The sequence below is a fragment of the Salvelinus fontinalis genome, unplaced genomic scaffold (assembly GCF_029448725.1).
Source record: "Salvelinus fontinalis isolate EN_2023a unplaced genomic scaffold, ASM2944872v1 scaffold_2415, whole genome shotgun sequence".
In the NCBI taxonomy this organism is placed as follows: domain Eukaryota; kingdom Metazoa; phylum Chordata; class Actinopteri; order Salmoniformes; family Salmonidae; genus Salvelinus; species Salvelinus fontinalis.
In genome coordinates, this window is record NW_026602624.1 from 1,929 (window position 1) to 13,765 (window position 11,837).

General features: G+C 46.1%; 1 protein-coding gene across 1 annotated transcript; it reads left to right on the forward strand.

The window, feature by feature from the left end:
- The first annotated feature begins 377 nt into the window (after nt 1-377).
- Nucleotides 378-11,311, forward strand: LOC129850873 (dolichyl-diphosphooligosaccharide--protein glycosyltransferase subunit STT3B-like). The gene is made up of 4 exons (XM_055917062.1): nt 378-737; nt 5,784-5,971; nt 6,269-6,440; nt 8,448-11,311. The coding sequence occupies exons 1-4, from the start codon at nt 567-569 to the stop codon at nt 8,640-8,642; spliced, it is 726 nt and encodes a 241-aa protein (XP_055773037.1). The 5' UTR covers nt 378-566; the 3' UTR covers nt 8,643-11,311.
- Nucleotides 11,312-11,837: the final 526 nt, after the last annotated feature.

Sequence of the window (11,837 nt, forward strand, 5' to 3'; positions counted from 1 at the left end):
CCCAGTGTATTAAACCCTAACCCAGTGTATTAAACCATATTCCAGTGTATTAAACCATATTCCAGTGTATTAAACCCTAACCCAGTGTATTAAACCCTAACCCAGTGTATTAAACCCTAACCCAGTGTATTAAACCCTAACCCAGTATATTAAACCCTAACCCAGTGTATTAAACCCTAACCCAGTGTATTAAACCCTAACCCAGTATATTAAACCCTAACCCAGTATATTAAACCTTAACCCAGTGTATTAAACCCTAACCCAGTATATTAAACCCTAACCCAGTGTATTAAACCTTAACCCAGTGTATTAAACCCTAACCCATTGTATTAAACCCTAACCCAGTATATTAAACCTTAACCCAGTGTATTAAACCCTAACCCATTGTATTAAACCCTAACCCAGTATATTAAACCCTAACCCAGTGTATTAAACCCTAACCCAGTGTATTAAACCCTAACCCAGTGTATTAAACCTTAACCCAGTGTGTTAAACTATAACCCTGCTCTCTCTCTCTCCCCCTAGTGGCCCTGTATGCCATCAGCGCTGTCTACTTTGCTGGAGTGATGGTCCGTCTGATGTTGACCCTGACCCCCGTAGTGTGCATGCTGTCAGCTATAGCCTTCTCCAGCGTGTTTGAACACTACCTAGGGGACGACATGAAGAGGGAGAGTCCTCCCATAGAGGACAGTAGTGATGAGGATGACAAGAAGAACTCTGGAAACCTCTATGATAAGGTATGAGGATGACAAGAGGAACTCTGTAAACCTCTATGATAAGGTATGAGGATGACAAGAGGAACTCTGTAAACCTCTATGATAAGGTATGAGGATGACGAGAGGAACTCTGTAAACCTCTATGATACGGTATGAGGATGACGAGAGGAACTCTGTAAACCTCTATGATAAGGTATGAGGATGACGAGAGGAACTCTGTAAACCTCTATGATAAGGTATGAGGATGACAAGAGGAACTCTGTAAACCTCTATGATAAGGTATGAGGATGACGAGAGGAACTCTGTAAACCTCTATGATAAGGTATGAGGATGACAAGAGGAACTCTGTAAACCTCTATGATAAGGTATGAGGATGACAAGAGGAACTCTGTAAACCTCTATGATACGGTATGAGGATGACAAGAGGAACTCTGTAAACCTCTATGATACGGTATGAGGATGACGAGAGGAACTCTGTAAACCTCTATGATAAGGTATGAGGATGACAAGAGGAACTCTGTAAACCTCTATGATAAGGTATGAGGATGACAAGAGGAACTCTGTAAACCTCTATGATACGGTATGAGGATGACAAGAGGAACTCTGTAAACCTCTATGATAAGGTATGAGGATGACAAGAGGAACTCTGTAAACCTCTATGATAAGGTATGAGGATGACGAGAGGAACTGTGTAAACCTCTATGATAAGGTATGAGGATGACGAGAGGAACTCTGTAAACCTCTATGATAAGGTATGAGGATGACAAGAGGAACTCTTTAAACCTCTATGATAAGGTATGAGTGTGGGTTCTAAATGGTACATTATTCCCTACATAGTCCACTTCTTTTGGCCAGAGCTTTAGTACCTTGATATCCTTATCTACTGTAGTGCACTACGTTGCACTGCAGTAGTCAGAGCTTTGGTACCCTGTTTCATATGTAGTGCACTACTTTTGGACAGGGCCTTGACACCCTATTCCCTATTTTGGCCAGAGCCTTGGTACCCTATTCCCTATTTTGGACAGGGCCTTGACACCCTATTCCCTATTTTGGCCAGAGCCTTGGCACCCTATTCCCTATTTTGGACAGGGCCTTGACACCCTATTCCCTATTTTGGACCTTGCCTTGACACCCTATTCCCTATTTTCTACAGGGCCTTGACACCCTTCCTGTTCTGGGCATAGGGCATAGGCCCACCCACTTGGCAGCCAGGCCCACCCACTGTGGAGCGAGGCCCAGCCAATCAGAATGAGTTTTTCTCCACAAAAGGTCTTTATTACAGACCAAAATACTCCTCAGTTTCATCAGCTGTCCGGGTGGCTGGTCTCAGACCATCACGGAGGTGAAGAAGCCGGATGTGGAGGTTCCGGGCTGGCCTGGTTACAGTCTGTGGTTGTGAGGCCGGTTGGACGTACTGCCAAATTCTCTAAAACGATGTTGGAATCGGCTTATGATAGAGAAATTAACACGCAGTTCTCTGGCAACAGCTCTCATTCCTGCAGTCAGCATGCCAATTGCACCTCAAAACTTGAGACATCTGTCAGTATTCAGTATTCAGTTCAGTATAGTCAGTATTCAGTATTCAGTTCAGTATAGTCAGTATTCAGTTCAGTATAGTCAGTATTCGGTATTCAGTTCAGTATAGTCAGTATTCAGTTCAGTATATTCAGTATTCAGTATTCAGTTCAGTATAGTCAGTATTCAGTATTCAGTTCAGTATATTCAGTATTCAGTTCAGTATAGTCAGTATGCAGTATTCAGTTCAGTATATTCAGTAATCAGTTCAGTATTCAGTATTCAGTTCAGTATAGTCAGTATTCAGTATTCAGTTCAGTATATTCAGTATTCAGTTCAGTATAGTCAGTAGTCAGTTCAGTATAGTCAGTATTCAGTATTCAGTTCAGTATAGTCAGTATTCAGTATACAGTTCAGTATAGTCAGTATTCAGTTCAGTATATTCAGTATTCAGTTCAGTATAGTCAGTATTCAGTATTCAGTTCAGTATAGTCAGTATGCAGTATTCAGTTAAGTATAGTCAGTATTCAGTTCAGCATAGTCAGTATTCAGTATTCAGTTCAGTATAGTCAGTATTCAGTTCAGTATAGTCAGTATTCAGTATTCAGTTCAGTATAGTCAGTATTCAGTATTCAGTTCAGCATAGTCAGTATTCAGTATTCAGTTCAGTATAGTCAGTCTTCAGTATTCAGTTCACTATAGTCAGTATTCAGCTCAGTATAGTCAGTATTCAGTATTCAGTTCAGTATAGTCAGTATCCAGTATTCAGTTCAGTATAGTCAGTATTCAGTATTCAGTTCAGTATAGTCAGTATCCAGTATTCAGTTCAGTATAGTCAGTATTCAGTATTCAGTTCAGTATAGTCAGTATTCAGTTCAGTATAGTCTATATTCAGTATTCAGTTCAGTATAGTCAGTATTCAGTATTCAGTTCAGCATAGTCAGTATTCAATATTCAGTTCAGTATAGTCAGTATTCAGTATTCAGTTCAGTATAGTCAGTATTCAGCTCAGTATAGTCAGTATTCAGTATTCAGTTCAGTATAGTCAGTATCCAGTATTCAGTTCAGTATAGTCAGTATTCAGTTCAGTATTCAGTATACAGTTCAGTATTCAGTATAGTCAGTATTCAGTTTAGTATAGTCAGTATTCAGTATTCAGTTCAGTATAGTCAGTATTCAGTTCAGTATAGTCAGTATTCAGTTCAGTATAGTCAGTATTCAGTATTCAGTTCAGTATAGTCAGTATTCAGTATAGTCAGTATTCAGTTTAGTATAGTCAGTATTCAGTATACAGTTCAGTATAGTCAGTATTCAGTTCAGTATATTCAGTATTCAGTATTCAGTTCAGTATAGTCAGTATCCAGTATTCAGTTCAGTATAGTCAGTATTCAGTATACAGTTCAGTATACTCAGTATTCAGTATTCAGTTCAGTATAGTCAGTATTCAGTATTCTTTTCAGTATAGTCAGTATTCAGTATTCAGTTCAGTATATTCAGTATTCAGTATTCAGTTCAGTATAGTCAGTATTCAGTATACAGTTTAGTATAGTCAGTATTCAGTATTCATTTTAGTATAGTGATTATTCAGTATTCAGTTCAGTATAGTCAGCACTCAGTATACAGTTCGGTATAGTCAGTATTCAGTATAGTCAGTATTCAGTTTAGTATAGTCAGTATTCAGTATACAGTTCGGTATAGTCAGTTTACCGTTCAGTGTACAGTTCTGAAACCGTGGATAGATGGCTGCATTTGTGCAAAACGGAAAGCACGAACCAATGCATTTAACCATGGCAACGTGACTGGGAATATGGCTGAATACAAACAGTGTAGTTATTCCCTCCGTAGGACAATCAAACAGGCAAAACGTCAGTATAGAGACAAAGTGGAGTCGCAATTCAACGGCTCAGACACGAGATGTATGTGGCAGGGTCTACAGACAACACGGCCTACAAAGGGAAAACCAGCCATGTCGTGGACACTGACGTCTTGCTCCCGGACAAACTAAACACCTTCTTCCCCCGCTTTGAGTTTAACACAGTGCCACCGACGCGGCCCACTACCAAGGACTGTGGGCTCTCCTTCTTCCCCCGCTTTGAGTTTAACACACTGCCACCGACGCGGCCCGCTACCAAGGACTGTGGGCTCTCCTTCTTCCCCCGCTTTGAGTTTAACACAGTGCCACCGACGCGGCCCACTACCAAGGACTGGGGGCTCTCCTTCTTCCCCCGCTTTGAGTTTAACACAGTGCCACCGACGCGGCCCGCTACCAAGGACTGTGGGCTCTCCTTCTTCCCCCGCTTTGAGTTTAACACAGTGCCACCGACGCGGCCCACTACCAAGGACTGTGGGCTCTCCTTCTTCCCCCGCTTTGAGTTTAACACACTGCCACCGACGCGGCCCGCTACCAAGGACTGGGGCTCTCCTTCTTCCCCCGCTTTGAGTTTAACACAGTGCCACCGACGCGGCCCACTACCAAGGACTGTGGGCTCTCCTTCTTCCCCCGCTTTGAGTTTAACAGTGCCACCGACGCGGCCCGCTACCAAGGACTGTGGGCTCTCCTTCTTCCCCCGCTTTGAGTTTAACACAGTGCCACCGACGCGGCCCACTACCAAGGACTGGGGGCTCTCCTTCTTCCCCCGCTTTGAGGTTAACACAGTGCCACCGACGCGGCCCGCTACCAAGGACTGGGGGCTCTCCTTCTTCCCCCGCTTTGAGGTTAACACAGTGCCACCGACGCGGCCCGCTACCAAGGACTGGGGGCTCTCCTTCTTCCCCCGCTTTGAGTTTAACACACTGCCACCGACGCGGCCTGCTACCAAGGACTGGGGGCTCTCCTTCTCCGTGGCCGACGTGAGTAAGACATTTAAGCGTGTTAACCCTTGCAAGGCTGCCGGCCCAGATGGCATCCCTAGCCGCGTCCTCAGAGCATGCACAGACCAGCTGGCTGGTGTGTTTACGGACATATTTAATCTCTCCCTATCCCAGTCTGCTGTTCCCATTTGCTTCAAGATGGCCACCATTGTTCCTGTTCACAAGAAAGCAAAGATAACTGAACTAAATGACTATCGCCCCGTAGCACTCACTTCTGTCATCATGAAGTGCTTTGAGAGACTAGTCAAGGATCATATCACCTCCACCTTACCTGACACCCTAGACACACTTCAGTTTGCTTACCGCCCCAAAAGATCCGTGAATGCTCAACCTCCTCCTGTACTTCCTGTTCACACACGACTGCGTGGCCACGCACATCTCCAACTCAATCATCAAGTTTGCGGACGACACAACAGTAGTGGGCTTGATTACCAACAATGACGAGACAGCCTACAGGGAGGAGGTGAGGGCCCTCGGAGTGTGGTGTCAGGAAAATAACCTCACACTCAACGTCAACAAAATAAAGGAAATGATTGTGGACTTCAGGAAACAGCAGAGGGAGCACCCTCTTATCCACATCGACGGGAAAGTAGTGGAGAAGGTGGAAAGTATTTGAGGAAATGTAGGAAATGTTTTAGTCGTGTGTCACTTATATCTGTGTGTTCCTGTTTCCCTGTGCAGGCTGGGAGGGTCCGTAAGCACGTCTCAGAGCAGGAGAAGACAGAGGAAGGTCTGGGACCCAACATTAAGAGTATCGTCACCATGTTGATGCTGATGCTGCTCATGATGTTCGCTGTCCACTGCACCTGGGTTACCAGTAACGCCTACTCCAGCCCTAGTGTTGTACTGGCCTCTTATAACAACGATGGGTAAGACCACACACACACTGACTCACTCTCTTCAGTTGATTAGTTTCCTCTTGAACTGTTGTTTCCTCTCTGTCTCTCTGTCTCTCTGTCTCTCTCTCTCTCTCTCTCTGTCTCTCTGTCTCTGTCTCTGTCTCTCTCACTCTCACGCTCTCTCTCTCTCTCTGTTTCTTTCTCTCTCACCAAACCACAGAATATAATAAGCTTTATGGGATCACTAGGAACTTGTAAACAATGACCCATTCCTTAATAAATTAGTTCTCTCTCTCTCTGTGTTTCTCTCCGCTCTTCTCTACCCAGGTCGAGGAATATTCTAGATGATTTCCGCGAGGCCTACTATTGGCTAAGGCAGAACACAGAGGAGCAGGCCAGAGTGATGTCGTGGTGGGACTACGGCTATCAGATAGCAGGGATGGCCAATCGGACCACGCTAGTGGACAACAACACCTGGAACAACAGTCATATAGCGCTGGTAAAGACCCTGTTGTGATGTCGGAATACGGACTGAGCTGTTGTCACTTCTCACATCAAATCAAGTTTATTTTATATAGCCCTTCGTACATCAGCTAATATGTCGAAGTGCTGTACAGAAACCCAGCCTAAAACCCCCCAAACAGCAAGCAATGCAGGTGTAGAAGCACGGTGGCTAGGGAAAAACTCCCTAGAAAGGCCAAAACCTAGGAAGAAACCTAGAGAGGAACCAGGCTATGAGGGGTGGCCAGTTCTCTTCTGGCTGTGCCGGGTGGAGATATGTTGAGGATAGGTCGGGGGGAGACAAGTAGCCTAGTGGTTAGAGCGTTGGACTAGTAACCGAGAGGTCGCAAGATCTAATCCCTGAGCTGACAAGGTAAAAATCTGTCGTTCTGCCCCTGAACAAGGCAGTTGTTTACTGGTAGGCCGTCATTGTAAATAAGAATTTGTAATTGTAAATAAGAATTTGTTCTTAACTGACTTGCCTAGTTAAATAAAACCCATATGTTTGACTGGGATGTGTCTTCCTTAGACTCCTGGTTTATCTGCATCCTAACACAAGGACATTGTGTTCTGGAACTGTTGCTTGTATAAAATACCTGTTGTGTAAACCATTCGTATTATCACCTCCCACTATATAACCATGGAAACATTTATTCTTGGAGTTGTTCCCTGTGAAATCACAGAGAGAGAGAGAGATCTCTCCCGCAGCTGCTTGGATCGATCTCCCAGCAATTATTGGATCTTGATCACTCAGTCAATGAATGAATCAAACTTTATTTTAAAGTGCATTTCGTATTATTCTCACAATCGATCAATCAAAACAGTAAATCTATTAATTAATCTAAAATGTGATCAATTTCAAGTGGGTCTTAAATCTCAACATAGTTTGTAGGAGGCAGGCAAAATAAGAATGTGTCTCTGGCGCCACCATGTGGACATGTGTTATTCATCCTCTGTCTCTCTCTCTCCCCCTCCTCTCTCTCTCTGTCTCTCTCCCTTCCCCTCTCGCTCTCTCTCTCTCTCTCCCCCTCCTCACTCTCTCTCTCTGTCTCTCCCTCCCCCTCTCTGTCTCTCTCTCTCTCCCTCGCTCTCTCTCTGTCTCTCTCGCTCTCTCTCTCTCTCTCTCCCTCCCCCTCCTCTCTGTCCCTCTCTCTCCCTCCCCCTCTCTCTCTCTCTCTCCCTCCCCCTCCTCTCTGTCTCTCTCTCCCCCTCGCCCTCCTCTCTCTGTCTCTCTCTCTCTCCCCCTCCTCTGTCTTTCTCTCTGTCACTCTCCCTTCCCCTCTCGCTCTCTCTCTCTCTCTCCCCCTCCTCTCTCTCTCTCTGTCTCTCTGTCTCTCTCTCTCCCCCTCCTCACTCTCTCTCTCTGTCTCTCCCTCCCCCTCTCTGTCTCTCTCTCTCCCTCGCTCTCTCTCTGTCTCTCTCGCTCTCTCTCTCTCTCTCTCCCTCCCCCTCCTCTCTGTCCCTCTCTCTCCCTCCCCCTCTCTCTCTCTCTCTCCCTCCCCCTCCTCTCTGTCTCTGTCTCTCTCTCCCCCTCGCCCTCCTCTCTCTGTCTCTCTCTCTCTCCCCCTCCTCTGTCTTTCTCTCTGTCACTCTCGCTCTCCCTCCCCCTCTCTCCCCCCCTCCTCTCTGTTTCTCTCTCCTTCCCCGTCTCTCTCTCCCTCCCCTCTCTCTCTCTCCCTCCCCCTTTCTCCCTCCCCCTCGTCTCTGTCTCTCTCTCCCCCGCTCTCCCTCTCTCCAACCCCTCTCTCTCTCCCTCCCCCTCCTCTCTGTCTCTCTCTCCCTCCCCCTCCTCTCTGTCTCTCTCTCCCTCCCCCTCTCTGTCTCTCTCTCCCTCTCTCCCTCCCCCTCTCTGTCTCTCTCTCCCTCCCCCTCGTCTCTGTCTCTCTCTCCCTCCCCCTCGCTCTCTCTCTCTCTCTCCCTCTCTCTCTCCCTCCCCCTCCTCTCTGTCTCTCTCTCCCTCCCCCTCTCTGTCTCTGTCTCTCTCTCTCTGTCTGTGTGTGTTCAGGTGGGCAAGGCCATGTCGTCCAATGAGAGTGCAGCGTATGAGATCATGAAGTCTTTGGACGTGGACTACGTGCTTATTATCTTCGGAGGTGTGATTGGCTACTCTGGTGATGACATCAACAAGTTCCTGTGGATGGTGCGGATCGCAGAGGGAGAGCATCCCAAAGAGATCAGGGTGAGGAGGACTTTAGTGTAGTGGTGAGGTGATGCTTCCACTGTTAGCTACAGAGAGAGAGAGCATCCCAAAGAGATCAGGGTGAGGAGGACTTTAGTGTAGTGGTGAGGTGATGCTTCCACTGTTAGCTACAGAGAGATAGAGCATCCCAAAGAGATCAGGGTGAGGAGGACTTTAGTGTCGTGGTGAGGTGATGCTTCCACTGTTAGCTACAGAGGGAGAGCATCCCAAAGAGATCAGGGTGAGGAGGACTTTAGTGTCGTGGTGAGGTGATGCTTCCACTGTTAGCTACAGAGAGATAGAGCATCCCAAAGAGATCAGGGTGAGGAGGACTTTAGTGTAGTGGTGAGGTGATGCTTCCACTGTTAGCTACAGAGGGAGAGCATCCCAAAGAGATCAGGGTGAGGAGGACTTTAGTGTCGTGGTGAGGTGATGCTTCCACTGTTAGCTACAGAGGGAGAGCATCCCAAAGAGATCAGGGTGAGAGACAGCAGCCTTTAAACCATCATGTTTTAAAAAAAACACAAGTATTGGTGAGCTGTAACTACCACTGAGAGCTATAGAAGCATCGCAGAGTGAGGTAAACTGAGAGCTATAGAAGGATCGCAGGGTGAGGTAAACTGTGAGGTATATAAGGATCGCAGAGTGAGGTGAGGTAAACTGAGAGCTATAGAAGGATGGCAGGGTGAGGTAAACTGTGAGGTATAGAAGGATCGAGGGGTGAGGTAGACTGAGCTATATAAAGATCGAAGGGTGAGGTAAACTGAGCTATAGAAGGATCGCAGGGTGAGGTGAGGTAAACTGAGTTTTAGAAGGATCACAGGGTGAGGTAAACTGAGAGCTATAGAAGCATCGCAGGGTGAGGTAAACTGAGCTCTAGAAGGATCGCAGGGGGAGGTGAGGTAAACTGAGCTTTAGAAGGATCGCAGAGTGAGGTAAACTGAGAGCTATAGAAGCATCGCAGGGTGAGGTGAGGTAAACAGAGCTATAGAAGGATTGCAGAGTGAGGTGAGGTAAACTGAGAGCTATAGAAGGATCGCAGAGTGAGGTGAGGTAAACTGAGAGCTATAGAAGGATTGCAGAGTGAGGTGAGGTAAACTGAGAGCTATAGAAGGATCGCAGGGTGAGGTAAACTGAGAGCTATAGAAGGATCGCAGGGTGAGGTAAACTGAGCTCTAGAAGGATCGCAGGGGGAGGTGAGGTAAACTGAGCTTTAGAAGGATCGCAGAGTGAGGTGAGGTAAACTGAGAGCTATAGAAGGATTGCAGAGTGAGGTGAGGTAAACTGAGAGCTATAGAAGGATTGCAGGGTGAGGTAAACTGAGAGCTATAGAAGGATCGTAGGGTGAGATGAGGTAAACTGAGAGCTATAGAAGGATCGCAGGGTGAGGTAAACTGAGAGCTATAGAAGGATCGCAGGGTGAGGTAAACTGAGAGCTATAGAAGGATCGCAGGGTGAGGTAAACAGAGCTATATAAGGATCGCAGAGTGAGGTGAGGTAAACTGAGAGCTATAGAAGGATCGCAGGGTGAGGTAAACTGTGAGGTATATAAGGATCGCAGGGTGAGGTGAGGTAAACTGAGAGCTATAGAAGGATCGCAGGGTGAGGTAAACTGAGCTATAGAAGGATTGCAGGGTGAGGTGAGGTAAATAGAGCTATATAAGGATCGCAGTGAGGTGAGGTAAACTGAGAGCTATAGAAGGATCGCAGAGTGAGGTAAACTGTGAGCTATAGAAGGATCGCAGGGTGAGGTGAGGTAAACTGAGCTCTAGAAGGATCACAGGGTGAGGTAAACTGAGCTCTAGAAGGATCGCAGGGTGAGGTGAGGTAAACTGAGCTCTAGAAGGATCGCAGGGTGAGGTGAGGTAAACTGAGCTCTATAAGGATCGCAGGGTGAGGTGAGGTAAACTGAGCTCTAGAAGGATCGCAGGGTGAGGTGAGGTAAACTGAGCTCTAGAAGGATCGCAGGGTGAGGTGAGGTAAACTGAGCTCTAGAAGGATCGCAGGGTGAGGTGAGGTAAACTGAGCTCTAGAAGGATCACAGGGTGAGGTGAGGTAAACTGAGCTCTAGAAGGATCGCAGGGTGAGGTGAGGTAAACTGAGCTCTAGAAGGATCGCAGGGTGAGGTGAGGTAAACTGAGCTCTAGAAGGATCGCAGGGTGAGGTGAGGTAAACTGAGCTCTAGAAGGATCACAGGGTGAGGTGAGGTAAACTGAGCTCTAGAAGGATCGCAGGGCAGGGTGAGGTAAACTGAGCTCTAGAAGGATCGCAGGGTGAGGTGAGGTAAACTGAGAGCTATAGAAGGATTGCAGGACAGGGTGAGGTGAGGTTATACCAACTACTTGGAAAGTTGGCCACCTACATATGATGTGAAGTCATAGAATATGATTCCATTTCTATGGCTGTCTTCTTGTCAGTAGCTTTGTCCAGATGTAGTGCATAAAGACCATGTTAAATACCTTGTCTTCTTGTCAGTAGCTTTGTCCCGATGTAGTGCATAAAGACCATGTTAAATACCTTGTCTTCTTGTCAGTAGCTTTGTCCCGATGTAGTGCATAAAGACCATGTTAAATACCTTGTCTTCTTGTCAGTAGCTTTGTCCCGATGTAGTGCATAAAGACCATGTTAAATACCTTGTCTTCTTGTCAGTAGCTTTGTCCCGATGTCGTGCATAAAGACCATGTTAAATACCTTGTCTTCTTGTCAGTAGCTTTGTCCCGATGTAGTGCATAAAGACCATGTTAAATACCTTGTCTTCTTGTCAGTAGCTTTGTCCCGATGTAGTGCATAAAGACCATGTTAAATACCTTGTCTTCTTGTCAGTAGCTTTGTCCCGATGTAGTGCATAAAGACCATGTTAAATACCTTGTCTTCTTGTCAGTAGCTTTGTCCCGATGTAGTACATAAAGACCATGTTAAATACCTTGTCTTCTTGTCAGTAGCTTTGTCCCGATGTAGTGCATAAAGACCATGTTAAATACCTTGTCTTCTTGTCAGTAGCTTTGTCCCGATGTAGTGCATAAAGACCATGTTAAATACCTTGTCTTCTTGTCAGTAGCTTTGTCCCGATGTAGTGCATAAAGACCATGTTAAATACCTTGTCTTCTTGTCAGTAGCTTTGTCCCGATGTAGTGCATAAAGACCATGTTAAATACCTTGTCTTCTTGTCAGTAGCTTTGTCCCGATGTAGTGCATAAAGACCATGTTAAATACCAA

Coding starts and splice junctions, on each gene's coding strand:
- LOC129850873 (XM_055917062.1), top strand. CDS start 567: ATGGTCCGTCTGATGTTGACCCTGACCCCCGTAGTGTGCATGCTGTCA. Junction 738..5,783: donor CTGGAAACCTCTATGATAAG/GTATGAGGATGA, acceptor TTCCCTGTGCAG/GCTGGGAGGGTCCGTAAGCA. Junction 6,441..8,447: donor ACAACAGTCATATAGCGCTG/GTAAAGACCCTG, acceptor GTGTGTGTTCAG/GTGGGCAAGGCCATGTCGTC.